General features: G+C 39.6%; 1 protein-coding gene across 1 annotated transcript in view; it reads left to right on the top strand.

Moving 5' to 3' along the window:
* Positions 1–19,335, top strand: part of SLC9A9 (solute carrier family 9 member A9) — a 630,868-nt gene that overhangs the window by 344,512 nt on the left and 267,021 nt on the right. The window contains exon 9 of the mRNA XM_054700753.1: positions 18–106. Coding sequence (XP_054556728.1) covers positions 18–106 — 89 coding nt within the window. The remainder of the gene's footprint in view (positions 1–17; positions 107–19,335) is intronic.

A 19,335-nucleotide genomic window follows, 5' to 3' on the forward strand; every position in this document is an offset into this window, starting at 1 on the left:
ATGTTTTTGAATTTCAGGGATAGTTGCTGTTCTCTTCTGTGGAGTCACACAGGCACATTATACCTACAACAATCTGTCGCTGGATTCCAAAATGAGGACTAAACAGGTAAAAGAAAAAAATTCACTACTGACTTTGTCCCTCTTCTCCGTGTAATGGTTATGGAGCAATCCCGGCTGTGCACTCAGAAAGAATTTCATTAGTAAAGGAAGAAAGTAAGCTTACAGCCTCATTATAGGTTGGATATTTATAGATTTTTTTTTCCTCCAGGATAACCATTAACAATTCTCTTGGTAAGCAAAAATATAGTTATAATAGTTTCTCCCTCCTGAGAAATGTGGAATGTAGACTGTCAGTCTTGAAGATGAAAGGCCTATACATGGTAATAATTCACAGTCACTTACATCTAAAAGCATTATAAAGCATGTGAGACTGGGTAGTTATAAAGAGAGAAGGAAATGAAGACGAAAAAGGAAGCAATGTTTGGTGTTTAATTGGGTGCTTTGGCTTTCAAGTAAACTCAACTGCCAATTGTCACACAACCAGAATATATCTCCCATATGCCAAGAACACATCAGTTCGTGTTTTGCCCATGCACACTCATAGATTTCCTCCACAAATGTCTCCTGCACAGCCATTCTGCCTAGCACTGTGCTAGGTGCAAGGAATCAAGGGACAGAGAATGTGCCCTGAAGAGCTTCATATCAAGTCTGCTGATATGGAGAAAGATATGTAATAAGTCATTACTCACAGTGTGAGGGTATGATGAGTACTGTGATAGATAGATGGGGCCAGGGCATTTTGGAAGCATTCTATAACCCGTGCTCTCAGAGTTAGGAATGGGAAGGTGAGGAGAAAGTTTCCAGAGGTAAAACTGGATCTGAAGCTTTAAATACCAAACTGAAGTTAATTATATAAAGATGTGGGATCTAGTGGGGGATAGGAGTTTCCAGGAAGGACATTAGAGTCAAGGTTTGGGTAGCGTGGACAAAAGCTTTGAAGCACTAGAAATGTGTGGCTAGTGAAAGGGTGAGGCTATGGCTGGTTAGATAGTAGGTCTGAGACTATGACAGTGAGTTATGAGACTACAGACAGAGACTATAGATAGAGCACATACTTGTTTACCTTGTGAAAGAATTTAGACTTTATCCCACATAATGGGGAGTGACAAGGCTAGAAGTTTGAGATGAAGGTGTCAGCAGTATTAGTTCCTTCTGAGAGCTAGTTCTAGTCTTCTCTCTTAGCTTCTGGTGATTTTCTGAGAAACTTTAGTCTTCTCAGATTTGTAGACATGCCAGGCTGATCTCTGATTTTGTGTTCACATGGCATTCATGCCTGTCTCTAAATTCCCCCTTTATATGAAGACACCAGTTGTATTAGTTTAAGATCTCACCCTACTCTAGTATGACCACATCTTAACTAATTATATTTTCAATAACCCTGTTTCAAATAAGGATATGTTCTAAGGCACTGAGGGTTAGGACTTTAACATGAATTTGGGGGGATCATTTAGCCCATAACAGGAAGTCATTGGAGTATCATAGGAAGAGTCATTTTAGCATGATTGGTGGTCCATTTGTTTTTAAGATTTATTTATTTATTTATTTATTTATTTATTTATTTATTTATTTATTTATGCAAGAACCGGGGTACAGGCCAGATGCATGGGAGGGTAAGAGAATTCACCAAAGACAGAGCTGGGAACAGAACAGGCAGACTGACAAAATACACTGCTGAGGGGAGCCGCGAGCAGGACAGGAGAGGTCTGCTGTGCTGCGGGACCCTCGCCGCCTGGCTGGGATCGAAGCGGTGCTGCAGAGACTGCGGACAGCTTCACAGAACGGCGCTCAACTGCCTGCGCCACCAGGAGAGACCCTTGGTGTTTCATTTTAGAAACATCACTTTGGTGAAAAGAGTGGTGTGGATCAAATTGCTCTTTTGTCAGTTAGCTGTTGCTTTGTAAGAACCAACCACATAAACCTGCGGCATACAACAACAAACATTTATTTCACACATCTGAAGAGGCCAACTCTTTTGAGCTGGGTTGAGCCCGCTGATTCTGCTGTCTCAACTGAGTTGGGCCACTTGGGTTTGCTGAGGTCTCTATTCTTGGATAGGCTTGCCTGTGGTGCTGTGTCTGTCATTCTCCTGCCAGAAGAATAAATCCCAGCATGCAAGAACATTTTAAGCCTCAGCTTGCATTACATTTTCTAAATATTTATTGGCCAAAGTGTAACAGATGACCAAAGGCAATCAGGTCCATAACCCATATGTGAGAGTACTGCAAAGTTATACGACAAGGAGCACAGAGTTGAGAATGATGAGAAATCGGACCAAAAGATTGCCATCTACCCCAAAATACAGATGGAAGTTTAAAAGTCTCCTATAATAAGCCCAGCAATGCTGAGGACATCTCATGAGATAGTGGGAGTGGAGAAAGTCAAAGCAACATCTACGCGAAACCTGCAGTTGGCCAAGAATTCTGAAACAGGAAGTGTAGGAGATTTGTATTAATGCTCTCTAAAATGGGTTTTGTTTTCATCCTTTTCTCTTTTTCATGTCCCATGTTCGCTTGGGCCTGACCTTATCTCCCACCCAGTCGGGGACTATTCAAGGTCACCCTTCTCCCCACTGCCCATTAGAGAAACCACAAGATGCAATTACAGAAATCTTAAGGATCTCTGATTTTTAAAAATGAACAAAAACCTGATACTAATACCTAGAAACCTACAAAATGTCATCTTCTAGGATCTTTATTTATTTATGGAGACTACTAGTATTCTCTAGGGCTCCAGGGGAAATGTCTTGGGCTGTTTTTTCCTGACCTTGTCTGGCTCTCAGAGCATTTGTATTCCAGGAAGCTGAACTCTGTTTAGGGGCTTGCACTTTTAAGTCATGCTATCTAGACTGCTCAGCAGAACTTCAAAGATAACTCATCTCCTGGTGAGACAGCAGCCCGGCACCTAGGGGAGACAAAGCCAAAATCAGTGCCCCACAGTCTTCTGTTCATTCTGAGTGGCTTGACAAGCACTCCCTGATGGACTGTCAGCATCCATTTTTAGAGAACTCTCCTTTAAGAAAGGAAAATTTTACAAGTTCATTCTTTAACATCCAGATAATTGCATACCTCCATCTTTGTGAGCCTCCCTTGTTTTCTTTCCTGGGTGCCTGGTTCATAGAGGGACTTAATATATGCTAATTCCCTTCCCTCCTCTTCCTGTCTCACAGCTTTGCTCACTTCTTTCTGTCTGGAAAGATGTCACTTTCCATTTATTTCTCTTCTCATAATATATGCATATGTGACATATATATACATATTTACACACACTCACACATGCATACACATTCATATAGCATCTCAAGTCACTACCTTGAAACAATGAGATTGGACCTTTTAGCTAACCTCATAGATCAGGGGTCCATGGTCACATCTGTACCAGTATAGCCAGCAAGTTCAAACTTAATGTTGGTAAGCAACTTCAAATGATAAGCTGATGCAGATATTATAGAGGTTGCCACTACTACTTCTCTGAAACCAGGAAGGTTTGGAAAGACCTTATAGTGATCCTTGGCCACAGATCACAATATCTCCCTCTGTGCCTCCCCTCACTGTACTCGCTGTCAGCATCATCCAACCTCCTGCCTCTGTCCCTGGACTGCTCAGTGAGAGTATAAGGAAGTCAATTGGTAGAAAAATCAACTTCATGTTATAAAATCCAAAGGTGATATGATTTACAAAGGAATTTTATTCATAGACTATGCTTAGACTGACTAATCAAATAACAATCTGGGTATAAAGATTTTTGAGAATTAGATATCCTTTATAACTTCAAGAATTAGGGTGCCTTTTTAAAATAGCATTTTTACTTTAAAATATTTATTGTAACTGATAATCACTGGATGTAGGTGAATTGATTTTCACTCTAACCTATTTAAAAAAAATATGTAACATCACTATGTGTTAGACACAAAGCAGTGTAATAGAGATGGACTGATGCTGTTACTCGCCATGGAGATGTATATTTGGATGGCAAAATATTCTGTTAAAGGGTATATGAACATAGGCAGCAATCCCTTTCCTCAGTTTCAGAGTATATAGTTGACTTAGCATGTGCATAACTGGTTCTAGAAATATGCAGAATCTATAAGTCCTGACTTTGACCCTGAAAACTGTGAAACTGCTAGATATATTCAAGACATAATGTTCTGTGAGCCTACAGGCCTTAACATGAATCATCCAGAAGATCACATAAAGACCCAGGCCCTGTCACCCCACTCACACAAGCCCAACCTGTCCCACAACCCCTTCCTCCCTCATGCCCTCACCTCCTTGGCAGCTCTGGCAGCTAGTAATCTAGGCCAAACTCAAGGGTGATTCCATCAGCTGTCTTTACCTTGCTTAAGGCTAACTTGCAAAACCACACATTTCTATACCATTCCTTATAGCTAGAGTTTCTCCTTCACTTCCTGCAGCTCCCACCTAAAAATTATTTCCAACAGATACACACAAGTATGTATTTATTATTCATTTAAATGACTAACATTTGTTATGCATTAGCATCTACAAAGTGCTTATCTCATTTACTTTCTACTTACCTTTCTGCCTAAGAGGTAGCTCTTCTTATTACCACTGATTATATTCACTCATTCAACTAATATTTTTCAAGAGCCTATTTTGTGCCAGCCACTATTCAAGATGTGTAATATAAGCATGAACAATAAAGAACTCTTAGTGGAGGAGTTTATAGTAATCAAGACAAATAAAATATAGAGCATTCATGATAAATCAGACACGGTCAATAACAAAACAGAAAAGAGAACTAGGAATATGTGTATGGGGACCAAAGCTTGCAATTTTAAATAGAATGTCCAGGGAACATCTCAACAAGAAAGTGATACTTGAGAGAGGTAAAAGAGAGAGCTATGTGCACATTTGGTGACAAGCTGCCCAAAAGTTGGGAATGACAGATGGCCCCTGGGGTAGGGTGACCAGTGTATCTGAGATGGAGCACACTGTGGGGGAGTGTGAGAGACATTATCAGAGCAGTGGCAAGGGTCCATGGGGAGTATGAACAAAGTAGAAAAACACAAAGCTTTTCAATACAAGCATGGCATTAGATGATCTAAATTTTAGAAGAATGGAGGTACCATTCAGTAGCTGGAAAAACAGCAAGATATCAGCTTGGGGGGGACAATCAGGAACCAAGTGTTGACATGTTATGTTTGGGATGTGTATTAGTCAATAAAGTGGAGTTGTCTAATATACTGTTGAATGTAGAATTCTGTAGTCAGGAGAGAGGTCTATGCTATAGACCAAAGTATAACTTTGGAAGTCATCAGCAGAGAGAGGATATTAAAGACATGAGACTGGATGAGATAATGGAGGAGACAACCCAAAACTGAGCCTATGGGTTTATCAGTGGTAAGTTCTGAAATCAGCAAGGTAAACTCAGAGGTTCTAGCCAGTAGAGAGAAGGAAAACAAGAAAATATAGTGTCCCAGAAGTCCAATGAAGAAGCAGCATGATGAATTGTGTAAAATACTTCTTAGAAGGTCAAATACATTGAAGAACATAAACATCATTGATAATATTGATAAGAACTATATTGGTAGGTAGGTAACATAAAAGTCTGATAATAATGAGTCCAAGAGAGAATGGAAGGGAAAATATTGGAAAACTACTGTGTATATAAACAGACATTTAAAAGAGTTCTTCTGTGATGGGGAGCAGAGAAATATAACAATAGTTGGAGGTAGGAGGTCAAAGGAAAATCTCTTTAAGGTGGGAGAGATAACAGTACTTTTATATGTTGATAGGAATAATACATAAAGGAGAAGACTGCATGTTAGGGTGCTTGCCAAGGCTTATAAGTGTCAGAGGCAAATCTGAAACATAGATTTTTTTAATTTTGTAGTTCAAACTATTTTGATTCTTACTAAGTAATTTTTCTTAGTAAATAGATAATAGCAATTGTGGGGCTTGGCATCATTTATTCAGTGAACATTGAATTGGTGAACAAATGAGTGAGTGAATGAATGAATGAATATTTTGCTGGCTTTATTCTACTTTCAGTGAAATTAGGTAATCAGTGACTTTATGTTTAACTTATTTTCTTTGAAATATACCAATTTCAGTGAATTTAATTTTTTTCACTAAAATACATGTTGAGATGGACATAGCTGTTTTCATGCATTTAATTTTGAAAAACTAGGTTATCTGCCTAGCGTTTATGGGCAAACAATGACATCTTCATTATAGCAGATTCTTTCAGATGCTTAATTTATTCCATTCTCCCCACATGATATTTTGAGAGTTTATCACTATTGAATGGAAAAGCAGCAATGCACATCCAAATTTAAATTTCTGACTAAAAAAAAAGACAAAGAGAGCCAAATTGGATGTGCTATGCATGACTTTGTAAGAAAATTCAAGAAAAAGATCTGCAAAGTGAAATAAGTCAGATGATAAGATGGAAAGAATACTCAATTGAGTCCAGAAAGTTGGAATTTCTACCCCTCTCTATGACTAATGGTGAGACCTTGTATTAACTTGATACCTGGAGCTTTTGTTTCCTCATCCATAAAATGAATGATTGACCTACATGACTGGCTTTTAAGGATCATGCTCTAAATCTGATACTCTGTAATTTGACATAGATCATCTGATAATACAAGTGGATCTTTCTCCTGCACCAGTGTTGGGGAAGGATCATTTGCTTATAGACTACAAAGCATGTAGATGAGAGACCAGAGCTGCCATTGATCTTGAGGATAAATCACTGGGTAGGCCACTTAAATAAATTTTCAAATCAAATCCAGGGATGAGGCAGTCAGTCTATGGTTCATACTAGGGTGCACTTTCATACTGGGGTCTAGATACTTCTCCCCAGAAAAGCTCTCTGCTCTTGAGTGAGTTGATGCAATGGCCTTTTTAAAACTCTCTGCATCCTTGAGTTAAAGAGTACAGAGCTTATATTGTTACCACTCAGTCTCAGGGTCTGACATAAGAGCTTCCCAATCCCAGCATGACCTGAGTGTAGACTAAACACCACATGGTTGCATGGCAGGGGCCCTGCTAGAAACCAAGGAGACAAAATCAAATGAAACATGGTTCTTGTCCTTAGGAACTCCTACTGTAGCAGGGGACACCCACATGTGCACACATGCATGAATGACAACCCCATGTGACAAATGTTAACACAGAGGGATGCACAACATGTCATGGGAATCAGGGGGTGGAATTGTTTTCTGGAATGTTCATGGGAAAACTAATTGTGGAATTGGGTGTTTTGGAGTTGGGTTTAAGGATATTAGGAGATTATCATGCAGATTTCCTGGGGGGATAAAAGCAAGGAAAATGCAAAAGCCTAAAACTGAGAAAGTTTGACAAGTTTCAGAAACAAAGAGGTAGCACTCTGTTACTGGGGTCTAAGTTGCCTAGGGAAGTAGGAAGGAGCATCTCAGGGCTGCAGGGATAGGCTGAGAGTGGAAAAGGGAAGGGTATGGAGGATCGCTGAGAATTAACATGGAGAAGTAGATTCAGGTGACCTTTTGTGTCTCACTGTGTTACATTTAGGAGAACTGTATCCTATAAGGCTAATAATTACTTGAAGGTTTTAGGCATGGAGATGATAATAATAATCATCTCATGCTTTATAAAGATTATGATGGTAACATCACAGAGAAAATGATACCAATCCACAACATCCATCTCAATGCTCTCCACACTTCCCTTTGCAGATCAACTTCCATATATCACATCTAAATTTTCCTTTATCTTTGTGGTTCTAGGCATACTTTTGACCTATCTAACTTCTTTGGATGTTGTGGTCTAGATGAGAAATTTATGGAAATTAACATTTGGTTTTGCCTTGAACTTAGGGGTTCATTAAATTCTTGCTGAATTAATAGATGAATGAATGAATGAATATTTGACCATTAATATTCCAAGATAAAAAATAAAATGAGAAGAAATATATGCTAATTAATGCTTTTATTTAATTCTGATATGATGCATTAATTTAAATGTAATGAGTTGGATACATAAAGCAAATGTCTAGGGTAAGCCTGAGATAATGAAAGAAAGATCAAGTACAATTCCATTACTTGTGTGAGTTCCTGCAGTGTGTCTCTGCCTTATTGATTTGCATTACAGTGGTTTTTGATTATGGTTTTATGCAATTTTTCTCTGTCACTTTTAACAAAAGCAGGCACGTTCCATTCCAGTTACCTGTTCCAAGGCACAGTGGAGAGAGAATGTTGTGGGCAACAATGTCCCTGCCTCCCTGGATTCTGAGAAGTGAGATCAAAGATATCTTCATAAAGCATAGAATTGCCTTTTTTTTACTCTAATTATATTTCTTTTGTCAAGATTTCTACCACTTTTCTTCTTCTCTTCATTCAAAGTATCTTTAAAAATACCATCCTAGAAGGGTTGAATTTATAAATGATGGCAAAGTGTTTAAATTTCTCCCTAGCTAAGCTGGTGATTCTTTTCAATGAAACTCATTATGTTGTATAAAGGACATTTAGTAGTTCAGCTAATAAGTGTTCTCTTTTAAATGCTAATGAGAGTGGAGCTCCCACATCATGGCAAGAACACACTGTACTTTCAGTGCCCAAAAAGAATTACTATCTGAACCTCTGGCTAAGAAGCCTTTCTCCATAACCAACTTGTGTTACAGAAGAGGCCACAGATGACCATTTGGCACCCTCAATAGTGGGTACCCCCTGTATGCCAAGAACAGGAGCCCAGAGAGAAATAAAATAAGAGATGAGCATGCTTTCCTTTGAAAAATTTTTATGTGTATTTTTTTCTCTGATGAAAGTACAATTGTACAGTACCAATTTGATTCAGTCTTAACTCTGTTAACTACATATTTGTGTTGGTTTGTCATCATATATAATTGTGTTAGCATGTGACTAAGGGGTAACCCAGGGACCCCTAACTGTTAAGGGATACAAGCTCTGCAAGGGATTCAGTCATCTGCCTGCACAAAGGCAAAGGAAACAGACTCTTAGTGGGAAAGATTTTTAATAGAATTGGTATGCAAAGAAGAGAGAGAAAAAAAAGGATATCAAAATACAGTTTCCCAATAAAAATTACCTATCCTATTGCAAAAATCACCTATCCCCTTGTGGGCAAATTCCAATCCAAATAGGCCATGCCCAAAGTGGGGCCTCTGAAACCAAAAGATTGCCACACATCTGGGTTACCTTCTGGGAGGGAACCACAAGAAAGTGGTTAGGCAGATCTCAGACAACAGGACTGAAGGAGAGATTCAAATTCTAAAATATACCACATCAAGGTAATGGCTGCCATTGTTCTCTGCCAAGGGCCACAGGGAGTCTCCCTACATGTCTCTCACCCATGTGTCCCTTGCAAATATATCTTCTAAGTGTCTCAACATGCCCTCTCCTCCATGTGTATCCCCGAAATCCTCCTTCCAGCAGTACCAGTGTGCAAGTCAGAGGCCAAAGAAAGCATGAGAGAAAGAGCACACAGGGGTTCAATTATAAGCCAAACAGGGCTGCTTAACTCTCTCCCTAGTTCCTAGCAGCCCCCACCCCCTGCCTTCCATTCAGGAAGTCAGGTTCATTGCTTGCTAAGAATTATAATCCTCTCTTTCTCATGCCCTCCTCTCTTCCCCCTTCATCATTTATTTTACCTTTAGAAAATAACAAATACCTTTATTAATTCTTAAACATCAGCATATAAATATATATGATCCATGTCCTATATATGGGTCTGATTCAGTGCATAATGGAAAAATTATCTGAATAGAACTTAAGACATCAGCTGGTTTGGTCCCTGCTTTGATGACATGTAAGACAGATGGTTGCCTATTATCACCTTAAAATTTCTAAGGATGGCAATGGCATAACTCCCTTGAATAGCCCATTATAGTTTCATCACCCTTCTTGATAGGTACAGGAATGAAGGGCTTCAGTCTCATAATGGCATTTTAGCATGATAAATGGAAATGACTATATAATTTTTCTACTCATTTTCATTAAATTTTTTTGATGCGGCACTGAAAACAGCAAGACTGAATAAATACATGTATCTGCGTGTGTGCTTACTACGAATGTTGCCATTCTTTAGGGATGCTATTTCCTTGGTGGTCTTGAAAGATACAGCAAATGGATTTAATAAAATGTTAAGTCTTTATGCAATTCTTTTAGAAGAGAAATTGAATTGCTTCTGGCAGCAGAGCTCAAAAATCCCAAGAATTCCATCAGTGGAGGGATGATATAGAACTCTGAATAAAGTACCTGAAAGGGAAATCTAATAAATGAGAATAAGAGTTTGGTTTTAGGAAAGTCACTTACTGCGATTTTTCTGGGTTACAATGAGAAAGAACTTGATTGGTGTCAGCAGCAGCCAATTTCTGATGTGTCTTTCCATTGGCTCCAAGCTGTTAAAAAAACTATGCTATAAAACCTATTTTTTACCCTTTTTGTACTGTGCCTTGCTCCATTCACATTAGACATGGAAGGGCAAACCAGAGAGACAGGATACCTGAGTGCAAATAAAGGAATTCTTCCCTTTGGAAAGAATGACTAGTCTTCTTGTCTTAGTCATTGTGAATAACTGAACAAATGTAACACTTCTTTTCCCTGAGATCTGTGGTCATTGGGAAGCAGCTCTGGGAAAGTGTTATTTTGGCTTTCCAGGATGACAAATTGCTACCTCTGATTTGATTTTCCTTTATAAACATGCTCCTCTGATGATAGTAGAGGCACCTGTAGGGCAGGGTAGGACATCTCCTAGTCAATTAGCATCAGCCATACAGAGAGGGAGTAAGAAAAGAAATGAGAACAGGCCCCATCGTAGTACAGCTGTCAAACACAGCAGGTTTCTGGATAGTGAATGTGAGTTCTGTAAGCAGCCCCTGGGATCCTCTTAGGGCCACAAGAGAAACTCTCTTAACTATGTCTGTCCATAGGTGTACATAAATGGTGGCCTGTAGGCTGATGTAATAATGATTTAATTCTTTTATACTGTCTGTACTCATTTGTGGCATAAATTAATAATTTACACCTCTCCCTTAGAGAAAACATCACCATTCTTCCCATTTGTGCGATGTATTGTTTGGTTTGGGGCTTGTATTTGTAATACCATGTGGGGGCACATGGTCTAGAAGGGTGTTTACTTCATTAAGAATATTAAAGACTAAAAGAGCTTAAGCCCGTCTAAACTTCTGAGAGAAAGTATTCTTGTTTTAAGAAAACGTTTTTCCTCATATGGCCCTACTGGACTGGACTGATGCTAAGACTCAGATACACTGGCTTCAAGAGTAAGGCAACAACACTTGTCAGGGGCCTTCTCCATGTCTGGGCAGAACACATCTTATTGAAGATGCCAGAGCATTCATAAGCATTAACAGTTCCCCATTTGTCCAAGATACAGGGCAGCCCAAAGGAAGGCTCACAAGTTTTATCTGTAGTTGGGATTCAGGCATGCAATGATATGTGTGTAGGTAAGGGGGTGATAAAAGAGTCAGGTCCAGAAAGGAATAACTAAATCTTTAAGAGGGAAATTTCTATGCGTGAAAAGGAGTCAAGTACAGTTAATGACCTGTACCCTCTTGGGGACCTGTGAGAATGAAAACGTCCCTTCCAACCCACCCACCTGCAGGCCTGCTGCTCTCTGAAGAGGAGGGGCAGCACTGTTTCAGTGGGAACAACAACCCAGCTGGAACCCTTTTTTCCTCCCAAGAAATTTGAATGGGTATCCAAGTAACTCTATGACAGGACCATCTCTTGAAGAACTGGACACATGGAAATGTGTCTTCCCTAATGGTCAGAGAGAGGCAAATGTGGCAGAGACTGGGAGGCTGACAGAAATGGACCTTAAGGTGCCAGTGGCAAAAAAACCTCACCCCAAGGAGGGAGGTAGTTCTGGAATTGCAGGTGACAGGTGGCTATAGTGTAGGCAGCAGGGGAGAACATGGTCAGCAGCTCTGAGTAAAGCAAGGCCTGGTGGATGAGGCAGCATGGCCTTGGCTGAGGTAGAGCAACTATGTGGGTAGCCAGAACCAAAGGATGGCAAACTCCTTACTCTGACATGAGCCACTGCTACTCCCTCCTCTTGGAAACTTCCAGAGCAGTAACTCCCAACCCTGGGGGCACAACACACTCACTGAGGACCTTTCACAATTTCCGGAGGCCTTGGCTGAATGCCCAGGAAGTCTGATTTATTTAGTCTGTGGGGAGACCTGGGAATAATAATATTTTTTTACTCTACCTACATGTTTATAAAGAGTAGCCAAACTTGAGACTTCAGAAAGATTCTGGAGAGGGAAAGACTGAGGTTGTATCATTTGGTAGGTAGGGATTTGGGTCCAGAAGATCAGAGCCAACCGGTTCTGTGTGATTTCACATGGGAACCACATGCTAGTGGGCACAGGCAAGTACACTGGCATCACCCATGGAGCTGTCAAAACTTCAATGCCTTATGTCTCCTCCAGAGATTCTGATTTAATTGACATGGCTAAACACTGGATGTCAGGATTATTTAAAACCCCTCAGGTTGTTCTAATGTACAGTGATTCTTGAGAACCAGTGGCGTAGGAGACATTGAGATCACTCATGAAAATCCTCTTTGGGATTCTCAGATGTATTTATGAGAAAAGGAAACTCTGGAAAGGATTTTCTATTCTGCATGAGTAGGTAGAGACAGAGAGTCATCATGATTTGAATGTTCGCACAAATATTTATATTCATAGATGGATGATTCAAAGATATTGCCCAAATAACTATTTCCATAGTTCTCCAATCTGGCAAGGCAGTTACAATGCCAAACCAAAATCTACAATGGATGACCGTCTTGCAGGGGACATGGCTCATTTATCTGAAGCTCCAATGAAGACTTCATTTTAAGATTCACAGGTTCATTGGAGTAATCACAACTTGTGAAACTGTCACACTACATTAAAGAAAGGAACTCCAAGTAGAATGGTATTTAAGAGTATCTTCTTTTCACTTCTTTCATTTTTTAAAAAAGCTTTATTTATTTATTTATTTATTTTATTTATTTATTTATTTATTTATTTATTTATACAAGCAATGAGTACAGTCAGAAGCGTGGGAGGGTGAGAGAATTCACCAGAGTTAGAGCAGGGAGCAGAACAGACAGATTGACAAAATACACTGCTGAAGGGAGCAGTGGGCGCGGCAGGAGAGGTCTGCACGCCATGTGGGACCCTCACCGGTGGCCGGGGATCGAACTGGCGCTGCAGAAGCTGTGGGCAGCTTCGCAGCCCAGCGCTCAAATGCTACACCACCAGGGAGGCCCTTCTTCCATTTTTGAAAGATATTTTTCATTCTTTTTTTTTAAATTTTATTTATTTATTTACGTAGAAGAACTGGGTATAAGCCAGAGTTGCAGGGAGTGAGAGGATTCACCAAGACAGAGTGAGGAGCAGATGTACTCAAATACACTGCTGAGGGGAGCAGTGGGAGAGACAGGAGAGGTCTGCTGCACTTTATGTGGGTTATTTCCCTGGCGGGGGTTCGAACTCAGGCCTTGGTGGTGATAATGCTGAGATTTAACCCCTGGGCCACCAGGGTGTCCCTCATTTCTTTCATTTTAAAATTGTTAAAATGCAGATTTGATTATTATTTGTTGAATATGTAATCAGTACCAGTCACTGTCTAAAGTGGCTTAGTGAAAATTAGTATATTTGGTTCTCATGAAAACAGATGAGTTTGGTATGACTAACAGTATTTTACTGAGGAGGAAACTTCGGCTCAAGAGGGAGAGGATTTCCCCGGGATCACACTGTAAGTAGATTACAGATTCTAGTTCTCTTCCCACCTCACCAAGCTGCCTTTCTTCATTCTCTTTAGTGACTCAGAAGTATCCTACAGCTCAACTCTCACTTTCCAGTTTTAGTTTCATATGGTAATTTATATATGATGAATTTCATATAATACATTTGGGAGGTTGCTAAATACAGGCTCTATATCAATCTATGTTTATACATAACTATCTTCTACTAGAGATATTTTGAGGAAACACAAATGTTTTCTGCTTTTTCTCTATCCAAAATTACTTGGACTCCCAATAGAAAGCATCATCGTAAAGTCTATACTCGAAGTTTGCAACTGAAATGAAATCTCTGATTTCATTAGCTGAGGAGATGGTCATTCTTAAATGACAGTGATTCAGTTAACTGGAGGAAAACTTGCCGTGTGTATTTCTTAGAAGCTGTGGCTGAGACTCACTGGTAATATTTCAGAAATACGCAAAAGAAAAGTAAAAGTTGTAGACAACAATGTGTAAAGAGTCATCAAATGTATGTGAAGTGATAATCAATGCAAATTTTATACATGTTTGTGTTAGGAATTTTAGATTCTTTAACATTTTCAAGGGCTTTCATCTTGGAACACACCTTTTTCTACTTACTGAATCCCTCTCCCACAAGGAACACATTTGTTTCATAAGTACCTTAAAAGCCTACTTCGCTGTAAGGTGCATATTCGACTGCTTCGGAATTGATAAATAAAGTTCTATGCAGAAAGCACATTAGCATTTCAGTTTGATCAAATCATATAATGCATTTCAGTTAAAGGAGTTACTAGTAATGTCCAACTGGACATGAAAATGTATCACTTGTATTACTGGCAGAAAGTTTTAGGACAGAACCAGATTCCAGATTCCTGCTTCAACGTGTATGTCTTCCTGGTCAGAAATAAGATGGACTGGTGGATATTGCGATATAGAAAGTAACCCAGCTTCCATGACAGGACAATAAAATGTTTTAAGCTGTCTTTAAGACTTACTCCAATCTTTATGGTCATCAATAGCTTAATTTTACTTTGACTTGAATATATATATATATATATATATATATTTGTGTATGTCTATATATATCATATGTCTTTCTGCACTTTTAAGTGCTTTTAACTGGCTGATTATCTTCTAGATGTTTTCCTAGGAAAACATGATTGTGATGATGTATGTGGTAATCTACCATAGGACTTAGTCTTCCAATCTACTTTTAAAGAGAAATGGTTTCATTTCTATTACTCACCCAAATATTTTGCCTATTTATGCCATCAAAGTTTTCTATCACATTTTTAAAGGAGCGCAACCTAGGAAATCTATTTGAAAAGAAAATGCCTTATTTTAAATTATATCAGAAGCTTCAACTTTGTCACAGAACACAAAAAAGTGACTGTTTTAAAAAAAAATGTTTTTATGCAAGATATAAGCTGTACTATTATTTCTCAAGAACTTAAGTAAGGGTTACAATTCAAAGAAAACCTCAAGCCACACAAGAAAGTATTTACCCAAATATATTTTTCTGATCCCACTGTCCAACATTCCAATTCATCCTCCAGAATTTCTAAATGTCAAACCAAACCAAAGAATCACTGCTGACAAAGAATCAGTTAAATCTGCTCTGCTGACTCAGGACTCAGGTGGGTGCCAGCCCCCAGCTTTGCCCTGCTGTTTCCGTCTAGGAGTATATCAAACTTTATGGACCCAGAGTTTGGGATCTGTGAATGTCCTGAAGCTTAACATGCGTCAATGTCCAGTCTGCTAAAACATACCCACTACCTACATCCAAAAATTATAGTGGCTTGACCCTGGGAGAGGTGCCCAATACAGTGGGCTCTGGAGAGAACTTGTACCACAGCCATAGCCACTTCAAAGTGACAATGTTGAGAAAAACCACAAAGGTGGCAGTAAAATTACAGACAAACTTTAAAAAGTCACATTTTTAAATGTCAAGCTAGGTAGGCAGACATGATTTGATTTGTGGTCTGCTAGACAGAATAACACATCATTTAAAATTTATCTTCACTTTTAAAAAGCATCAATAAATGGTTTTTGTGTTCTTTGAATTCCAGATTGATATGATTCTTGAAATAGTATCATCTTTTAATTACGATGAGCTGGTCTTGAGTTTCAAAGTATCATCTGATAACAACTTTCAATGTGCAAAATGTGGGCTTTCTTTTTCTCAAAAGAACTGTTTCTTTAAATGAAATCTGAGCAAGGTAATTATTGCGCTCACTTTTTACCATAAGAAGTATTTCATAGGAAAAGGCTTTGCCTGAGCTTTGTGAATTGTTCCAACTTGCGATATATGACTCAATTTATTCATAGATGCTTATGTTAGAAATTGCATTATGTTTTAGACAATAGGTTAGGTGGACTAAACCCAGACATTTATTGCATTACAGGAGAGATCCACATTATTATTTTTTGAGAAAATATGCATAATAGCTCTCCATAAATGTTCACCTCATTAACAAAGAAATGCCATTTCGTTTTAGCTACAAAGACCTTTCCCTGACAGAGGCACATTTGCTACAGTGGTCTGTTTGAATTGTTTTTCTCCCTCTCTCAGATACATTTATAAAATACCTTTACCTCCAAATGATTCAAAGATATATGATATTTAAAGATGTAGAGGTTTTTCTCACAGTTATGCATCAGTAACACAACAAAGGTCAGCTTTGCTGTGTTTTGCATATGATATGCTCATCTCTCTGACTACCTCTATCTGGTAAGCCTCACTGCATTTTTCCAGATTTCAATGTGAGTGTCCTTTGTAAAGCATCTTCTTTCTGCTGGGTTGGAGCTATGACTTTTTAAATTATTAACACCTGGCACAGAGCCTCCCAGAAGTGAGAGGATGCAAGTGCTGACTTATCCTGCTTGTCTCCAGGTCAATCTTTACACAACATCAGCATCTGGGAAGTGAGATAGGTGGGGGCACAAGCACTGGACAAGGAGGAAGTGGGTTCTCAGTCTGGGTCTGCCCCTGTGCTCGCAATGTGTTATGAAGCAAGGCCCTGGATGGCTGTGACCCAGGGAAAGTCCACCCAGGGACGTGTAGGCACTTGTTCCGGTCTGGTCACTGCTGTGTTGCAATGCCCAGCTCATGTAGGCGCTCATTTTATATATTTAAAGTGGATGTGTTGAGTGAGTGAGTGAGTGAGTGAGTGAGTGAGTGAGTGAGTGAGTGAGTAAGTGAGTGAATGAAATGAGACTCTAGTCTCTAAGGTTCTGGAATTCAATATGTGAACCCACAGGGCCCTGCTCTCACTGGAGCCCCAGTACAGTATTAAGTGTTCCCAGGGATAGTAACGATAGTAACTTAGCTTTCTGGGACTAGACAGCAATGAGCCCAAGTAGTCGGGGGACCAGAGGAGGAGTTCTAGCAAAGAGACACTTGAGCAGAGATCTAAAGAATAACTAAAGGTAAATAGACTAAAAAAGCCATAAAGAATTAAGAGCAGGCAGAGATCTTCTAACAGGGAAATCCTGACTCGTTTGGCATCCCCAAAGTGATTATCTAAGTAAGGAGAAAACCAGTTGAGAGGAAATATGACTGACTCATAGAGTTCTTGGGGAGGGGCTATAGCTGAGGGGTAGAGCATCTGACTGCATAGATTTCTGGGGCTGGAAAAACTATTGTTTGAACTAGTTCCTGTAGGCTACATTTTACCAGTTTAGAAATTGAGGCCCCGAGTTCTGTGAGCTTGTTCAAGTCTTTAAAATGAATCTGTTTTTCCTTTTTCTTTTTGAATTTCAAGTAGTACAAAAGCTTGTAAATTAAAATTGAAGTTTCTTCACATAGAAGTAACCACTATCAGAGGTAGGTATATAGCTTCCAGAATTTTTCTCCACATTTATGCTTTTACACAAAAATGTGATTACACTATACATTAGCAGTTCTCAAGCTTTTTGAGAGCAAGAGCCATTTACACTTTTAGAAACTATTGAGGCCTCCAAAGAGCTTTTGTTTGCATGAGTTATTTCCTGTTCTATTCTGAGGACAACCAATCACAAGTATCTTCCTAATTCTACATTCAATGGTAGTTTGAAATCAGGCATGGGGGAACATTTACACCATGGAAATAGGCTGGCGTTACAAATTAGGGCTCTCCACCCCACCCAGATAGCCAGTTATTAAGCATTTACCAGCATACCACTGATTATGTCTGTCATATTAGAAATTTTAAATGAGAACTTCAGAAATACTTAGTAATTTATTTTAAGATAATAATAATAAGCTCATCTGGCCTCCCTGATGACGCAAGGGTTTAAGTCTCAGCACTGTGAAGCTATCCGCAGCTACTTCAGCATGAGTTCAATCCCTGGCCAGGGACCTGACCCACATATGGCACAGCAGACCTCTCCTGTCTCGCCCACTGCTCCCCTCAGCAGTGTATTTCAGTACATCCACCTGTTCTGTTCCCCACTCTGTCTCTGGTGAATCCTCTCACCACCACCCCCGCCTCTGGCCTACACCCCAGCTCTTATATGCATTAATAAATAGGATAAATCTTTAAAAAAATAATAAGCTCATTACATATTAACATAAATAACACTTTCTGTTTATATTTTTGCAAACCTCCTTGATATTCTCATATCTGCTTCTGCATTCAATCTATTGTGATACCACACATTATGTGGCCTCAGAAAACCTTCACCCTATCTCATGAAAGAGTGAGAATAGGGCCTCCCCGGTGGCGCAGCGGTTGAGCGCTGGGTTGTGAAGCTGCCCGCAGCCTCTAAGCGCTGGCTCAATCTCCGGCTGCTCCCCGGCCACTGGAGGAGGGTCCCGCATGGCCAGCGGACCTCTCCTGCCGCCCGCTGCTCCCCTCAGCAGTGTACTTCGGTCCTTCTGCCTGCTCTGCTCCCCGCCCTGGCTCTGGTGAATTCTCTCACCCTCCCGCGCTTCTGACTGTACCCAGTGCTTGTATAAATAAATAAATAAATCTTAAAAAAAAAAAAAAAAGAAAGAGTGAGAATGAACAAGCCTAAGAATGTCTTAGCCTTTATTTTGAAAATTCTGTTCACTGCATGGACTTTGTGGAAGGGTCACAAGGAGTTCCAGGATCTTAGTCTCACACATTAAAAGTCATCCCTACAGAGAAGGTTCTTTTCTGGATACGTATTGATACTTTTAAAATAATTCTTAAAGCTTTTTTTTTTTTTATCTTATTGTATCCTGGGTGATTTTCTTGGTCATGGCATAGATCTACAAAACCAGACTCATGTATCTATGTTGAGTAACAGTTTCCTGGATCATATAGTCTGTTTTTCCTACCATTCCTTGCATTTAGACCTACTTACTGTATTTTACAGAGACAGGGTAAAAAGAGGAGTGGGGAGGAATTTGTTGAAGGAAGGTTTTCTTAGACTGCCTCTTATCTAAAGAACTAAGACAAGTTTCCAGCACTTTCTGTCTTCCTTGCCATGGCGCCACTTCCGGTGAGAGGATGGACTGTGGGATCACTGATAGTTTTGGTTCCTTTGTTCCCTCATCTGAATTCCTGTGCCCAGGGACATGAAAACATGTCCTTAA

Source organism: Talpa occidentalis, unplaced genomic scaffold, assembly GCF_014898055.3.
Source record: "Talpa occidentalis isolate TD23 unplaced genomic scaffold, MPIMG_talOcc4v2.1 talOcc4.4, whole genome shotgun sequence".
Taxonomy (NCBI): Eukaryota; Metazoa; Chordata; class Mammalia; order Eulipotyphla; family Talpidae; genus Talpa; species Talpa occidentalis.